The sequence below is a fragment of the Benincasa hispida genome, chromosome 5, assembly GCF_009727055.1.
Source record: "Benincasa hispida cultivar B227 chromosome 5, ASM972705v1, whole genome shotgun sequence".
Lineage (NCBI taxonomy): Eukaryota > Viridiplantae > Streptophyta > Magnoliopsida > Cucurbitales > Cucurbitaceae > Benincasa > Benincasa hispida.
In genome coordinates, this window is record NC_052353.1 from 43,919,307 (window position 1) to 43,937,890 (window position 18,584).

An 18,584-nucleotide genomic window follows, 5' to 3' on the forward strand; every position below is an offset into this window, starting at 1 on the left:
GTTTCGACCATCGACAAGCTTGTCAAGTCACATCCCTGCTGCCCCGCTACCAAGTCTGCCCGCTACTGTGTTGACCGATTCCCTGCATGGCATGCTGCCCTCACAACTTAACATGCATGTACACTGCCGCTCAACCACCCCTTTAAATTTCCCAACCGTGGTCGAGTGTTCAACACTCACCCTACTCTTTTTAATCCCTTTCCCAATCTCTCTCCTTGAGCATATATACTACAAATGATGGGTGGAAGTCTGTTTTCAGATAAATCAAGTCATTTTGTTCACTTGATGTTCCTGCCACTATTAGCTAACCTCCATGATGCGGGGGCGGTATTAGTGGGGTGGAGCATATTTGGCATGGTTGTATAGACAACTATGCAAAGCAACAAGACCTAAGGTTCGAGAGATAGATGGGCCTCTCATACTTTTGCAATTATGGGCTTTGGTGTGATTTCTAACAATGGCTCCACAACTACAACATGTTAATGGCGCTCAGTTAGTTGGACGAACCTACAGTTCTTGGTATGTTGTTTTAATTCAATTTAATTTTTATATCACTGATCTGGTTAATTTAGATTCTAAATTATCAATTTAAAAATTTAGGTGGAGAGACAAATTTTGTATGACTACGACAGCCACACATGTAGTCAGCCAGTATAGATACATGTTTGATCTGCTTCAACCTGATCAGGTACATTACATTTAACCTAATTGATTATTTTATACACATTTTTATTGTATTTGTCTTTAATGTTCTCTAATATAATACTTTGTGTTTCAGGTTATTTGGGAGCCGTACAAAATTATTATGCATACTTTGGCTAATTTTTGTACGAATGGTCAAAATATATAGCGGACGATGAGTCCTCTCATATGTTTTCACATTGGTGAGTGGCATATTCCTGACAGGGTGATGAGACAATTCGGTTTTTAGCAGGATGTCCCATCGTCTTGTAATATTGAACCCGTACTGCATGATATTGACCTAAGGACTGGAGATTGGTCCGAAAAAGTTGCACATTTGGTAGTGAGATGGCACTATCGTGTAAGGTTTATTGCAATGGGAGTTTCTCTTGAACAGTTTGACACGGATGTTACTCCAGAATATATTCATTGGTATAATAATATCGCAAGGCGCTGCGTCACTCGTCCGGAGCAGCTATGGGTCATCTGGTAAATAAAAGAATATTATCTAATTATTTTTAATTTAAATATTGTCTAATTGTTTTATAATTCACAGAGATCGAACAACAGTAGACTCCGTGAGGTTGCGAATGATCCGAACTAGGTTCTTGCTATATATAGTGACAACCAAAGCTATATGAAGGAAATACATTATATGTACGATATACCTATTGTTCCTCCACCAGCTCCTAGACGTAGAGGACCTATTCGGTACTGTTGAAGATGAGTTTGATAAGGTTGCCCATAATGTGGAAGAGTTTCCCCCTATGATGCAGACGCAGAGTCAAACTGATTATGTTAGTCCGATGATGATGATGCCAGCATTTGGTTCAGGACATTACAACTCAGAGGCTGATCCTTCGTCTTCATACGTGCATGGACATGGTCGGGGTCGTGGAGAGCATAATGAATATTTATATTATGAAGCGCCTGCAGAGGTACCAGAGAAACATCAAGAAGAACTCGAGTAACCTCAAGTTCGAAGTTGATGACGACAACCAGCTCGAAATCGACGACGTCCGCCTTGTGGGTCCACATTGATTTTTGTAGTTATGTTTATATAAATGAGATATTTTAATTTACACTTTTTTTATTTTTATGAGATATTATTTTTTTAATTTATTCTTTTTATAGTTTAAATAAAATAATAAATTGTTTTTAGAAATTATTTTTATAAAATGAAAAATTTTTAAAAAAGAAAAAAAAGAAAAAAAAGAAAGGAAGAATGAAAGAAGAAGGTCGAATGTGTAATAATTAAAAATAAGAAAAAAAAAAAAAGGCAAGGTCGAGGGTTCAAAATTCGACCTACCTTGATCGAATTTTGAACCCTCAAATTATTAAAAAAAACAACAATATTTTTCTAAATAGTTTGAAAACAACCATATTTTTCTAAATTCTTTCGAAAAGTACATTATCCTTTTAATTTTTCCTACAATATAATCAAAGAGAATATAATATATAGTTCACAATATTTATTTTAATTATAAAATAAAAATAAGGAAGAGTGGCATAATGGCATTTATATATATGAAAAAAAAAAGTAAAAAGAAGATACTCTCAATGCATGAATCCAAAAAATCAATGTTTCACGAGGGCATCTCGGCATCGAAAACTCTCGAGATGCCCTCTTCTATGTTTCAAGAGGGCATCCAGAAAATTTTGAATTCTCACGAAACAAATGACTGCTTCTATGTTTTTATTAATTTTATAGAGATTTGAATCACTATACTTAAGAAAGATAAGATAGCATATGTCTCTTCCGTAGGAGTTGAATTAGAATTCAGATATGATGAGAACCAGATCTTATTTAGGGTACAAGCTTTTGCTTTTTCCGCTACACAATCCGTTAGGTTATTTCCTTCTCTTCGACAAAAATTGAAACTGACTGAGGAGAATTTTTTGATGATGTCTCTGATGTCTTTTATCCAGAACTCTGCTAAACAATAATCTTCTCCTTCACCTTTAATCAAATCGATTGCTTGAATGTAGTTAGAATCTACAATTAACTTTGGGAAGTATTGAGATACTGCAAAGCTTATTCCTTTTCTTAAAGTTAGGATTTCTGCTAAAGGAGGATCGAAAGTCGTCTTCAAAGATCGAGCTAGCGTCTAAAAGTTTTCCTTCAGAATTATGAATGACTGTACTTAACCCTGTTGAAGGAGGATCTGAAATCTATGCTACGTCTACATTTAATTTTATAAAATCTTAAGGTGGGGCTATCCAAATGCAAGGGATTTCAGGTATTTTGATTTATTTCAAGATACCAGTTCTCTTGTTTCTTTGCATGGCATTCAAGAATTCTTTTTGATATTTTAGAATCCAATTTATTTTCTGATTATGATTCGGAGTTGGTTTTTCTAACCTCATTAATTTTAAGTTTTTAATTATTAGTTTTGAGTTTTAATTTATACAATCGAATATAAATTATTTTTTCCCTAAATGGTTTGGACCCTTTTTTAAAGACATTTTTACTTACTAATGTTATGGAATTTGAACTTGGTAGGATGACTGACATCTAAGAAATATGTTGTTTTATTTTTGCTATCGAGGTTTGAAAAATATTCACATTTTTTATTAAAAGAATATTCACTTCACTTTTACTCAATTTAAGAATATAATCGTTTCAATTTGTTTGGTTGCACATAATAATCCTAAAAATATCAAATTACAAATAAAAAAAATGAAGAAAAATTTAAATTTAAGGGCAATTTTGTAATTTTGTAGATTTTGAGAATATATTTTTTTTTTCTTTTTCTTTTATAATCACCTCTAAATAAATAGAAAATGATCGTTAACCAATGTAAATGTTTCACTTCACAATGGTAATTAGCAAGTACTTTTCCATGAAATAATTAGTTTACTTCCACGAGTGCTTACAAATAAATGTTTCATTTACATTTTTTATCAAACTATAATGAAAATTGGCACAATTGAAATGAAATTTTATTGATAGATTAATTCTAATAAGCTTGAATTACAAATGTAATTGGATTATTGTTTTTTTATCGTATTTGTTTAAAATTATGAATTTTGTCACATACACTGTTATCATGCCTGTTACCTCTAGGAGTCAAACGATAACAGTAACAGTAACAGTAAAGATGTTAAAATTCATAATTTTTCCTCTAGAACAGTAACAATAGTGGTAACTGTAACAGTAATAGTAACGATACGGCATAATTTCCGGACGCAATTGGATTGAATACGTTCCATTCGTCATTCAATTTATGTTTTTTATTACAAATTTGGAAGTTGGAATATGTGTCAATACGAATACAGATCACAAGTAAATAACATTAAAGGTAATCAAACGAGACCCAGCTATTGATTTATTACCTTTTCATTGAAGTGAATGTGGCTGAAATCTATTGGAATGTAAAATGAGTTGATACAAACTACCACATTCATTGTTTTCATGTGGAATTTAATTTACTATGTTTGAAAATTAAGGGCTGGTATATGACTTTGTAAATTATTCAACCCAAAAAATATTTTGGCCAATATGACTAGAAAGGAAGAACATCACATAGTAATTCACTTGTTTCCAATTACCTTAACATATGATATATTTCCTAATTGGATGGATTATAAAATAAATTGGAAATATTATGTGTTAGTTATCCAATTTGAAACTTATAATATCATAATTGTAAGGATACTTGAAACATATAATAACAAAATAAATTGTTCTTTTTTTTAGCCAGAAGAAAATAAATAAATTGTTAGATATCTAGTTATTGAGATAACATTAACATATAGGAAGAGAGTTATGAATTTTTTTTTTTTTAAATATTTGAACATGGAAAAGAATATAAATATCATTTTGGTCCCTATACTTTTACTGTTTATTCATTATGGTTCCTATACTTTCAAAATATTCATTTTAGTCTCTATACTTTCAAATTTGGTTTATTTTAGTCCCTATATTTTTAAAATGTTCATCTTGATTCTTGTACTTTCAAAAAGTAATCATTCTTGTCTCTTCATTTCCATTTTTACTTCATTTTGAAGAGATTAAAATAGTTATTTTTTAAAGTTTAAGGACCAAAGTGGACATTTTGAAAGTATTAGGACCAAAATGAACCAAAGTTAAAGTACATGAACCAAAATGAACATTTTAAAAGTATAAAAACCAAAAGTATAAGAATTAAAGTAATTTAAACTTAAGTTATTTATGTATTAATACATCGGTTCAATTGCAATTTTAAGACTGTGTTTATTTAGTTCTTATACTTTAAAAGTCTTTATTCAGTTTCTAAAAGCTTGGTTGGCATGCAATCAAACTTTGTTACATTATTATTGGCCTATGTTCATATTAGTTTATTTTTATTATTATTTTTTTAGCACAACAATTGTAGGATGAGAAAATTGAACCTCAAACTTAAAATGTGTGTGTCAATTATTACTGAAGTAAGCTCACTTTGATAATATTTTTATTTTTTTTCCCTAAAAGAATTTGGCAATATGGTTTTATTGTTAGTACTATATTAGTTTAACATTTATGTGACTGTATATATTATTTAAGATAACACCAATTTTCAACCAGTTTAGGCATTTCATAGTTAATGACAATGGTAACATGTTATACACAAATTTAAACGTTTATAAACTCATTAGAACTTTTTAAAGCAACTTAGAAATTTTATGAACATAACTAATAATTTATCTCAATATATATTGTTAGCATACACAAAAATTTGGAATTTGAAACAATTTTTTAATAATTAATATAAACTATGTTGATGATTTTATAAAGAAAAAGTAATAATAAAGAAAAGAGAACAATTTTACCTAGCATGTTGTATCAAAATTTATCCAAGAATTTCAATTTCATCAGATTTAAACTTGCAAATAAGTGTGGATGTTTTTACCTTAGTTCAATTTTTGCTTAGTTCACTCACCAATTTAACCAAAATCAATTAAAAAAACAGTCTCATTAATTTGAACAATAAACAAAATTAAGCACACTTAATATATAATATCAACCTTTGAACAAATTTCATAAAAAATCTAACTCAAAAAGGCTTTTTTTTTTTTTTTTTTTGGAAGTCACATCAATTTCTACATGCATATATTATATAATTCATTAAACTAGTTTTATAGCAGTTTTTTAAATGAATGGTTTATTAAAAGATAAAAATTACCACACTTATTTAAATTTAATTTATATGCATAACTAGTATTGCCGGCTTCTTTTCCTGCTTCCTTAGAATACATAATAAACAACAAAGATTTCACATTCACTAAAATCTAAAAGCTTGTTTGAAATGACTAAAGAAAAAGTGTATTTTTTTAAAAAAAAGAAAAATCATTTTTATTAAAATTATTGATAAAACAAGTTTAAAATATACTTTATTGGACTGCTTGGTAGCCCAACCTGAGTTGGGTGGGTACTAAAAGTTGGCCCGTGTTTGTTGTATTGATAAAATTAAAATGGTGAGTTTAATAACCCACAATTTTATCACTCTCCCTCTCACCCATTTTTCCACATGTATTCATTACTCGTCCAATTTGTTGTTTCTCTCTCATGCGTCTCTTCACATTTATCCCATTTTTTCATCTTCTCATTTCTTTCGTTGTCTGGTTCGTCTTTCTCATCTTACTTTATTTGGCTCGTATGGGTTTTATTTTCCCTTTTCTTCCTCAATTCCTCTTTTTTTTTTCTTTCTATGGTTGTAAATTTCTTTAGTCTAAGGTTTTAAATTTTTTTGGGATTTATGTCCTGGGTTTGGATCTATATGTTCGCATTTGATTCCCTGTCCTGTTCTTCTTTGCATATAGATTAGCCTACGGTTCTAAATTTTTTATCGAATTTATGTTTTAGTTTTGGATCTTTATGTTCATGTTTTGATTCCATCATGTTTTATTCTTTTTTTATTGAGTGCTTCAAGTAATTGAGGGTTAAAAAATGATTGTCGGATAGAAGGAAAAATGTTCATTTTATTGGAATATGACATATATTTTGGTGGAAAAATATAATTGTTTTGCAATTGAGTGTTTAAAATATGTTACATTTTTTTACATTTTTCAAAAAGAGAAAAAAGTGTTGTTCAATTTTAAGATTATCCAATCTTCATGTTTGAGTGCTAAGTACTTGTGTTTAATTATAATTTATTTGGAATATGTTTGGTGTTTAGAAATGGAAAAATTATGTGTTTAAAAATTGAATTTAAAATTTTGTGTTTATTTTGTGTTTAGTATATGAATAATTTGTTATGTTTTAATAATAGAAAAAAATTTGAAGTTTTTTTTTTTTTTTTTTTTTTTTTTTGTCTTACAAAAGTTAGGAAAATGTGTGTATAGTTGAAAATTAAAATCAACAATAGCAATATATATATAAAGTCAAAATCAATTTTCTTTAGAAAAACTGCACCAGATACACGAACTCAACTCAGCATCCCAAACACAGGTTTTCTGACTTAACTTAACTCAACACCTCAAACACAGGTAAACAATTACCAACTCAACTCAACTCTACATCTAAACACAAACAATTTAATTCGATACATAACTTAAGTCCTCAGACAATAATTACCAACTCAACTCAACTCTACATCTAAACACAAACAATTTAATTCGATACATAACTTAAGTCCTCAGACAATAATTACCAACTCAACTCAACTCTACATCTAAACACAAACAATTTAATTCGATACATAACTTAAGTCCTCAGACAATAATTACCAACTCAACTCAACAACTGTTGTGCCTTTATTACTCGCCAAACGCCCCCTAAAAGTATTTTAAAAGCTAATTTTGAGTGGTTGTGAAACACTTTGATTTTTTTTCCAAAATAACTTATTTTAAAAATTAAACACTTCAAGAGTAAATCAAACACAACTTAAATTTCAATTTGATAAAATCAAAAGATTATGATAAAAACATATACATTTGACCAAGTTTAGGAGTGAATGTTGATTTTCTTTTTCAAAGAAACAAATAAAGTAAATTGCATGTGCAAATAGACAACAACCAAATTTGGGTAGAGTTTGAGTGATGGATGATTATGTACCAACTAAAGAAAAGTGACATGAAGCAAAAGACATATAGAAGGAAGCTTGGTTTTGAGGGTCAAAGACTTGGCTGGTGAAATAGCCAAAGAAAAAGAAAGAAGGAAAACAACAAACAAGGACTGCTAAGCAAATAATGAACTGTCAACTTTAAGGAAAACAACTTCAAACTAACTCCTAAAAATCCTTTAACTAAAACCTATGAAGCACATATACAAATACGATTACATGATACGGATATGATGATCCGTCAATTTCTAAAAAACTAAAATACGGATACGTCACTTTTTTATATATTTTTTAATATATATATTTCTAAAAAAGAGGATACTGATACGTTGAAGATACATTTTTTTCTTTTAAAAAATCTAAAATATAGATAAATTTAGCATACAAGTTAATAACAATAACACAAAATAGAATACGAACACTGAAATACAATACANAGTTGAAGATACGTTTTTTTAAAATAAATAAATCTAGGATATAGATAAACTTAAAATTGTAATACAATACAAAAAAAAACATCTAAGATGTTAAAGTACAATAGTTAATAAAATGCAATAGAAAAGTGACTCATATTGCAAAGAAGAAGATTAGAGAGAGAAATATAAAGATAAACAAAGAACTTATTGTTGAAGACATCCAAATGGTTTATATTTTGGTGAACCTTATGGAGACTCAAATGTGAAGATGGAGATTAGATGATTCTAGTGTATGGTTTTTGTCCGTTATTTATTTATTTTTCTTTTAGTTTTAGACTCGAATAATGAGTTTTTTAAATAGGTTGCCTAATTTTATATTGGAAAAGATTAGATGAGTTACTTGTCTTTTTTCTTAAAAAAATGTATGCATAGAAATAGATACGTCAAATCGCGCGTCAGATACGTATCTGAAAAGTATTTAAAAGTATAAATACGTCAAATCGTGTGTCAGATACGTATCTATAAAGTATTTGGAAGCATCGGTATCCGATACGTGTCTGATATTGATTTTTTGCCTCACATGAAGTATTTGTGTTTCATAGACTTTAATGGATGATATTTGATAATTTGACATGATACTTTCACACCTCGTGTCGGTATAGATCTAGGGAGTTGCCTTCACTTTTGGCGTTCTTTCGTAGAATCAGTCTAAAGAAGTAGATCAACTAGATAAAATAAAGTTCCTAGGCCAAGAAATCAATGGGACAAGTGAATACAATATACCTTTACTAAACTACCTTTATTTTGTTCGACGAACCTATTCATCTATTTCAGGTCAAGCTAAATCATCAATTTGTCAGTCTAATTAGAGTGTCAACATTAAAATCAGAATTGAAAGGTCCTAAACATAATTTAAAAAAAAGTTCATGAACTAAAAGCACTCCATTAAAGTTGAAGTTGATGAAGATGTGGCGAAGCAATGACTTTACAAAATGTTGAAAAAGTTCATATTTGAATTGAATCTAAGAGTTCCTTGAATAAATTTCACATATCAAACAAAAAAGACATCCTATATACAAAAAAGCTCACTTCTTATGTCGTATAGAAGCATAAATACCAATTCAATAGCATAAACATAAGGGAAATAATCGATATACACTGCGCTGCCTTGAATTAAATCTTTGAAAACTGATAGGGACCAAGGTATAGTACAAAATAATCTGACCTCTAGGAACTGGCTTCTTGCAGCAATAAGTTTTATCTCTTTCTTGATTCCATGTCATCTATACCAGCATGCTTCAATGGAAGTTTACCCGGCACGTCTGAACGAGCAGGCAAGTTATCTTTCTCTCGCACCGATCGAAGCTCCTGAAAGACAATGAGAATGAGAAGTTAAGATAGCTGGGAGAAAAGGGAGAGGGGAAGACTCCTGTCATATTTCAACACATGTTTGAAACTCATCCAAACACATTTTGTTGTGGAATAGTGAGTGATGACTGAGGACATCAGACTTGCAATATTATGATGGAATATCTTTTGACACTTACATTATGCATGTCGGACTCAAGAGAACGCTTTGGACACAAGATATGGCCCAAACAGGATGCTCGACTGAGGCCAATCGAGCCGAACATAAAACCGGTCCCGCGTCTTGGCCCAATAGGTCATTAAATTATCCTAAGGTGATTCTGAAACTTGAGGAACAACCTTAGTCGACTTTCCCTTTAAATACACCCCTTATTAAATTATCCATACAAGGTAATGTAGAAATTTTGATTTTTCATGTTACGGATGATTTTGGACAAAAGGTAACATAGAAATGACCAAGTAAAAAAGAAGCTTGATATGAGCCAAAAGTGGAAGCTAAAGACCAAAACGAGCCAAGGAAAAGAGGCACCATGCTCGGCCTCAACCTTGCCAAATGCCTAACAATGCATGCCCCGAGTCAAGAGAGCGTTTTGGGCCCGAGCTAATTATCCTAAGGTGATTCTGAAACCCTAGGAGACAACCTAGGTCAATTTTCCCTATAAATACACCCCTTCCATATGAGATATAAACTTTTGACTTCTTTTCCTTTCTTTAATTCTCTTATTGAATTAGGCATTGAAGCCCTTTTTCATTGTATTGTAAGTTCTCTCTTCTCTAAATTACAAATTTACCGTTGTTGTCATGTAGAGGTCAGGTGCACTTTCTCTTGGCCAAAATTGGGCATCAACTGTTCAATCATCTGCATACCCTTACAAAAGAGAGACGAGAGCAGGACCAATGGACCATAATCAGTGGTAAAAACTGTGCTGAGGAGTCTGACCCAAAGCCAAGATGACCTTGGTCGAGGCTGAAGTTACTGAGGTCGAGGCCAAAGAGACCAAGCTGAAGTGAAGAGCAAAGAACGAGAAGACCAAATTGAAGCAAAAAGCAAAGGTCGAGGCAACTAATGCTAAGTCCAAGGAGATCAAGTTAGAGTGAAGAGCAAAGGCCAAGGCCAAAGGGACCAAATTGAAGCAAAAAGTCAAAGGTCGAGACTTAGGCTCAAAATTGTTAAGGGAACGTGAATTTGCGATCAAAATTTCATAAGAGGCTAACCCAAGGCGACCCTAAGTGCATCAAGGTAAAATATTTTCACCATCCATATGCATCCAAGTACACCATACGCATTGTGGAAAGTAGCCGAGGCCAAGGCCGACCCTAAACACATTAGGGCTAGAAATCTCTACCAACCTCATCTTAACATCTAAAAGGTTGTAGGAACCCTAAATGTTCAAGGTTGAGGTTAGGGCTCAACCTTACCGATGGAAAGCTGAAATGCTCAAGATCTAAAGATAGTCCAAGGTTGAGGAACACCACCAAAAGACAAACATGTGAAGCTTGATCGAAAAAAAGCCGCCACCCAAGGTTGACCAGCCCGGGCCGAGGTCGATGCTAACCTTCCAAGATCAAGGCCGAGCCGACCAATCAAGCTTCAGGCTAACTTCATCTTAGGAGGAATTTTTTTCTTCAAAATATTAAAACTTCATACTCAATCAAACATTTGCTTTAATTAAAATATTTCTTGAGTAGGGGCTACACAGAGAATATGCTTCCCTATTAAACAAAAAACAGTTTTACAAGGGATATTCTTCCCTATAAAACTTCATACTCAATCAAACATTTTCCAACGTTACATAGTCACTATGCATCCTCTTAATCAAGTAGGATCAATATGCCTTCATCAGCCACAGTCAAGCACAAATTCAAGGAAATTTAGAAAAGTTACACAAATCGTCAGATAGTTACTACTAGAGCAAATCCAAAGTACCAATATTAGAAGATCTCTACAAAAATTTTAAACAAAAGGCAAGTTAGCTAAAGAACTTCCATCAAAACTTAAAAGGAATATTGTTATTGGGACCTAAACAATTTCTTAAGTGGAACAATTATTTGGTGGAAACTAGGGGCTGGCCACTCACAATTGAAACCAAGAGTAACTACATGAAAGTCGCATCATCTACACGAAATCAATTACCATTTTTCTAGAGAAAATCTCAAGTTTCAGAGATGACCATTTGTTAGTCACCTCACCTCTCAAAAATTAATATTCATCTTTCTCGAGAATATCTCAAGCTCCAAAAATGGTCATTTGTTGGCCACATCTTCTCTCAAAAATTGTTTATCATCTTTCTAGAGAAAATCTCAAGCTCCAAAGATAACCATTTGCTGGCCACATCAACTCTCAAAAATCGATATTCATCTTTTTCGAGAAGGTGCCCATAATCTTAAAGAAATCGATATCATTTTTCTGACAAAATTGCCTATCACCTCTCAAGAAATAGATTTCCATCTTTCTAGAAACAGTGTACAAATCTTAAGGAAATTGATTTTCATCTTTCTGACAAGATTTCCACCTCACCTCTCAAGAAATCAATTTTCATCTTTCTTAAGATGATGCACAAATCTTAAAGAAATTGATTTTCATCTTTCTGACAAGATTGCCTCATCACCTCTCAAGAAATTGATTTCCATCTTTCTCAATACAGTGCATAAATGTTAAAGAAATCAATTTTCATCTTTTTGACAAGATTGCCTCATCACCTCTCAAGAAATCAATTTTCATCTTTCTCAAGATGGTGTACAAATCTTAAAGAAATCAAAGTCTTTTCTCTTTATTTTGCAAGCTCTCTCTTCCCTAAATCACAAATTTACCATTGTTACCTGGAGGTCAAGTGCACTACAAAGAGCTTGAATAGAACTCCTTAAAAGATAAGAACTCTACCCGAATTTAAAATTGAAACCATCATCCTATCTCCATTTCATGGATTGTAACAGAAAGGTCAAGATAAATAACCCATCAATGAATCAACTAGCATATGAACAAGAACAATGCTTACCGAACGATAAGGAAAATCATCTGCCTCTAGCATATGAACGATTTGTCCCATCTTTGGCCTTTTATTGGCATCCAAATCAATGCAACGTAGACAAACAAGCAGCACTCTCTTTAGAGTTCTCGGAGAGGGTGGAATCTCAATCAAGGGATCTACAACCTCTTCCCCACGTCGATTTGCCACCATTCCTTTAAACCAGTCCACCAAGTTCATCTGGAAACACAACCATTGTAAATTGAATTGGAAAATTTAAATATGTATGAAACCTGTGAGAAACTTGGCTCAACATGATCTTACCTCTCCTGGGGGCCTGGAATAGTCAATTGGGCTTCTGCCAGTAATGATCTCCATAAGTAGAACACCGAAACTATATACATCGCTACCCTCATTAAGCATGCCTGTACTTGCATACTCCGGGGAGACGTATCTACAACACGACAAAGTACCTTAGCAAACCCGAATGACAGAAGTCGCAAAATTGGATAGAATGTAGTAACATAGAAACATACCCAAATGTGCCCATTACACGAGTAGTTACGTAGCTGGCTTCAGGTTGTAAGAGCTTTGCAAGTCCAAAATCAGATACTTTTGCATTCCATTTTCTATCTAAAAGAATGTTGCTGGACTTTATATCACGGTGCACAACTTTAGGTTCTAAACCCTCATGCAAATATGCCAAACTGTAATTGAAACAAAATCAGCGAAAAAAGAATACAATTAAAACATATTTACAATCAACTTCCTAAACAACCAGATGTATATGTCATAGTAAGAGAATGAATCTTCGTATATATAGAACAACTATTGAACAGTTTACCCTTTTGCTGTTCCAAGAGCAATCTTCATCCTAATATCCCATGTTAGAGGGCTAACAGGCCCCACATCACCATGTAACCATTGCTCCAAGTTGCCATTATCAACAAATTCATACACAAGCATCCTAAAATTGCCACAAAATCCCAGATATTAAATTTGTTACAATCAAGTCCAATAAGATGTTCAGAAGTTAAATCTTAAGGGAATTCAATATAATGCACCTCTGTGCTCCATCTGCACAATAACCTATTAGACCCACCAAGTTCTTGTGCCTTACTTTTCCAATGGCCTCTACTTCAACCTTGAACTCTTTCTCTGCCTGACCCCTGTAAGAAAATAATGAAAACAGGTCAACTATTTTTTCACGGGATGTGTGCTAAATGTATTATAGCAAGTCATGAATATAGTCCTCAATACTTATTTTTATTGGTCAGTGATGAGCCTAGACTGGAATGAAAAGAAAAAACGAACTCGGTACTATAAAGGACAGTTGTCACATTCCCACTAATTGTTTCACTAAAAGCCTAATAAAAAAAAACACCAAATCAACAAAAAAAAAAAGTTCAAAGGTCTGTAGGTAGGCAATCTAGATTATATTTTAGGTTATAAACTCAACCGAAAACTTCAACAATTACAATATTGAATCATAAACTCAATTCATTTTTGTTAAACTAGAATATGTATTATATGATACATTATAAATTGTACACTGATGTAAAGTAATAATAACATAAAACAGATTCTAGTTTATATTCAACCGAATGTTTAATGGTTAATTACAATTAGTTTTATGTTTTATAAATATATTATGGTTCATTCCAAATTTGGTCCTTATGATTTGGAGAAATTTAGATCCTTATGGTTTGATAAAACTCATAGGGATTAAATTTCAACCTTCTATAGTGATTAAATACTAACTCTCCAAACTGAGACTAAAGTGGTAACTTAACCATATACTATCGAAAACATTACGGAAAGGGATTCAATTTCTGAAGTTGTTACCAAGCACATATTTGAAAAACATGAATTAAAACTTTGATCCTTTATTTTCAAATTTCTATTTACAAATTGCCTACTATAATATTAATTTAAAATATAACAAGCACCATCCAGTGGGCCATATTAGTTTCTGAGAGAGAATGTACCCGGAACCAGGAAAAACAAAAAGAGAAAAACAAAGAGAAAAAGAAAAAGAAAAAGAAATGTAACAATCACAAGTGATAAGGTGAAGTTGTGTGATTTGAAATAAAAAATTAGCTGATAATGCATGAGAACTTACTAAAGCAGTAAAGAACAAACAACAAAGTGACAGTTAAACTTTTACCTAATACTCAGCAACAAATGAAGCCCACAACCGACATAATACCAATAAGTTCGGATCCAAGTTTCATCAGTCAAAACAAGAATTTCATGGGAAATTTAAAAAAGGGAAGAAAAATGAAGAAGACTTAAACATTAACCCAGCAGCAGAACAAGGAATAAAATAATCCAAAACAGAGTGATATTCAACGCGGATTTCCCATAAAACAAGATAACAAATAAACAAATATGAAATGATTGAATATTTGTAATCCACTATCCACCCACCAAGATGCTAATAAACAATTAAGAAATCCAAAAGTGACGTGCAATTCTCTGAAATGGGCAGTGATTTACAGGCGAATGTTATAGACTAACTTACTTATTGTTAAGAAGATTCTTCACGGCGACGACGGAACCGTCCGGCGAAACTCCTCTGTACACGATACCATAGCCTCCTTCTCCGATCACATTCTCTTCAAGAAACCCATCAGTCGCCATTTCCAGTTCCTTCAAGCTATACCACCGTCCCCACCCTAAGTTTGGATCCTCCACCGACACGTCACTCCGACCACCGCCGGACACGTCGCTTTCTTGACTCTTCTTACCTACTCCATTCTCGAACTCAATCTCCTTCTTATTCTCAACCCTAATAACTTCCCCTTTCTCGCAATCCACAGTCCGATCGGACTCTTTAATCTCAGCGATCTCCTTGGAAACCAACGGAATCAATCCAGAACTATGCTTCACCCGCATTTTGTGCTTCCTCGACTCCCTACTTCTACGGACACAGAGGAAGATCAGAGCAGAAGCCGCAATCATACATGCAGCTATAATACCGATCGCGGCGTAGATTTTCAAGTTGGATAGAGAAGCTTTGGAAGAACTGGAGGGGGATTCGTCGGAAGGGTTCTGGGTCGAATTGCTACCGGAAACCGCCATTGTTTCCGGCGAAAAAAGGAGAAATGGAAAGAAGCAGAAGAAGGGGAAATGGTACGTGGTTTGTTGAGGAAATTTGGAGGAGAAATTTGAAGAAGAAGAAGGAAGTTCAGAGATTGAGAAAAAATGGGGATTCAACGGATACAAAGTTGAAAAAGAACAGAGGAAAAGTGACAAAAGGGAAGGGGAAAAGAGAAGGAACGTTGTTGAGTTTTGGGGTACGAGAAAGTGGATTATTACGGAGTTGCCACTGAATAGTGACGGTGGCAACGGCCATTAGGAGGACAGTGGGACATGGATTGATCACCTTATGTAAATAAAATAAATTAATAAATTATAATTTATCCCTAAACTTTCGTGTCTCGATAAAAATGTCAAACGTTAAAAAAAAAAAAATTGTCTAATAGTTTTTTCACCTCTCGATTTTATGTCTAATATCTTAGGGATTGTCTGGGATGCTGAAATAAGATGTGAGAAGTTTTGATGTCTAAATAATTCTAATGTCTGGAGAGTTCTGATCGAGTATGATCAAGTACGTTCAAGCACTGAGATAATATACGATACACGGAAGGAAAATAATGGTGAGATACAAAATACGTTCCAAAAATAGGCCCACAAACAATTAAAATTGGTGAGATATGATAATGGGCCTCCAAACACTAAGATGATATAGAATGTATGGATATATCATCTTATGTTGGCCCCAAACAGCCCCTTAAACTTTTGATTTTGTATTTAATATATTCTTGAAATATTAAATATTTTAGGATAAATTACAAAAATCATCCCTAAAATATAGGGATAGTTGCAATTATAGCTTTAACTATTTTATTAAAATTGAACCCTCAAAATTGTACAAATGATAAAATTATGTCAAATTTGACCTTCAAACTTACATAATTATATAAGCTATAACATTTGTATAAATTTAAAAGTTCAATTTTTATCATTTATGGGTCTAATTTCTAATATTATTATAAGTTTGACGGTTCAATTTTAATCTTATAGAAGTTTAAGGATCCAATTTTTACAATTGAAAGTTTATAGGTGTAATTGTAATTATCACCATACTTCAAGGGTGACTTTTGTAATTTAGCCAAAAATTTTATGATTTAGTCAATTTATTAAATATAGATTTGAATTTTAAGTCTATAGAAACTCTAAACTTTCAATTTTATGTCGAGTAGGTCCACAAAATATTGGATAAAGAATTGAAGATGTAGATATCTATTGGGGCATAAAATTTAAAATTTAAAGATATATTATACGTTTTTAAAAGTTTAGACATCAAATAGATATAAACTTTAAAATTTAGAAATTAAACTTGTAATTTAATCCATTAAAAAAAAGATAGAAACGGATATAAGTCTAAATAAAAATTTAAATACGTTTAATCATTTTGATTTAAATATGATTGAGTTCAAATGTATTCGTTTGTTACTAAATGTGGAAGAGAATGATGATAAGTTGATGGCGGAGAAATTGAATAGGTTTTTGAGTAAAAGAAGAGTTAATTGGGCAAAAAAAAAAATGGTGGGTCTTACACATACTTTCACCTTTTCTTCACATCTGGTTTTTTTTTTTTTTTTTTCCTCTCTTTGCATTAAAAGGTACCATTTTTTTTTATCCAATACAAGGATTTTATTTAACTTTTTCTCATATCTTATTATAAGTATCAATCCGTTATTTTTCGTTGCACATCTAATTACAGCAATAAAAAAAATTATTTACACAAAATAACAAATTTTAATTTTTTTTATAAAAGCTGATAGAATTTTATCAGTTATAGAAACTTATACATATGCTGATAGAGTTTATCAGTGTCTAACAATATTTTTTTGTTTTTTCTATAAATAGTTTGATATGTTTTCTATCTATGATAATTTTTAATAATAAAACTACTATAATCTACTGATAACTAATATTGATAGTGCATTTTTAAACTTAAATCTAAAAGACAATACTCAAAATAAAATTGAAATTAAGTCAAAAAAAAAAAAAAAAAAAACAAGAGAGATTTTAACCCTAAACAAATTTTAATATTTAATGAACTTAATTGTTTTTATCCAACAAAAACCACATCAGCTAAACAAGGAAATATTAGATTAAGGATTCATCTAAAAAATAGTGAAAATGTAGAATTGAAGTGAGATTTATGGAGCTTTTCTTCCAATTATGTTTAAAAAAAATGTGGCAACACCAAGGAAAATAAAGTAAATTTTCAATGAATAATTATTTAAAAGAATATAATAAAGTTCTATTTACCATCTAAAGATATTTAAAGATTTTCCCTATCTTCCACTTTTATAAAAATGATAATGATTGTTCCCAATAAAAATATATCCCCTATAGTATAAAGTAAAGTGATGCTAATGATGTTACCTATGGTTGGATTTTCAAAATAAAGCATAAGCTTGTGATTAGTACCTTGTATTATTAAAATTTACCATTGATCATATTCTTTTTCTTTTTCTTTTTTCTTTTTTTTACTGTTTTTGTGAAATTTGAATTTTTATTGTTCAATTTTCAGGAATTTTTCCCCACAAAATGCTTTTATATGCTCATTTTATTGTAATCCAAATATTTTTTTATATAATTTTCTATTTCGTCCCATATTTTGTGGTTTTTGTTATTAATGAGTGGCAAAAATAGGTGATCAATACATCAATTTCACATTAATATACCATTTCAACTCATGAAGGTCACTATTAATCAATTTTGTGTTGTAAATAAAAGTTGGAATTTTTGTTGCTTCCTTAACTTTATTAATTAGGACGAGAATAATTTATGGTGACATTTAATTTCAAGATTTGAGAATTTGTTCTTTGTATTTAAAATTATAGTTCCATTTGATAATTGCCTAACCGTGAGTAGTAAAGGAATTAGTGGAGGAATTTGCTTGATGTGGACTGAAGAAATGGAGATGATCGCTCGTTCTTACTCACAGAACCATATTGACTGTGGAGTAGTGTATGATGGGAGGAAATAGAGGTTTTCGAGTATATGTGGGTGTCCGAAGAAGCAAAATAAGAAAGTTACGTTGGATTTAC

General features: G+C 31.7%; 1 protein-coding gene across 1 annotated transcript; it reads right to left on the minus strand.

The window, feature by feature from the left end:
• Window positions 1–9,148: 9,148 nt before the first annotated feature.
• Window positions 9,149–15,717, minus strand: LOC120078815 (probable receptor-like serine/threonine-protein kinase At4g34500). Its single transcript, XM_039033140.1, has 7 exons — window positions 14,978–15,717; window positions 13,518–13,622; window positions 13,298–13,420; window positions 12,990–13,160; window positions 12,778–12,907; window positions 12,484–12,693; window positions 9,149–9,487 (listed from the first exon to the last, which is right to left on the minus strand). Exons 1-7 carry the CDS (start codon window positions 15,535–15,537, stop codon window positions 9,377–9,379), a joined length of 1,410 nt encoding a protein of 469 aa, XP_038889068.1. The 5' UTR covers window positions 15,538–15,717; the 3' UTR covers window positions 9,149–9,376.
• Between the last annotated feature and the right edge of the window lie 2,867 nt (window positions 15,718–18,584).

What these genes read in the sequence shown, in the direction of transcription:
- LOC120078815 (XM_039033140.1), bottom strand. Translation starts at nt 15,537, where the DNA reads ATGGCGGTTTCCGGTAGCAATTCGACCCAGAACCCTTCCGACGAATCC. An exon ending in AAGAATCTTCTTAACAATAA is followed by an intron (nt 13,623 to 14,977) that starts GTAAGTTAGTCT and finishes ATTTTCTTACAG; the next exon opens with GGGTCAGGCAGAGAAAGAGT. An exon ending in ATGATTTTCCTTATCGTTCG is followed by an intron (nt 9,488 to 12,483) that starts GTAAGCATTGTT and finishes ATTGTCTTTCAG; the next exon opens with GAGCTTCGATCGGTGCGAGA.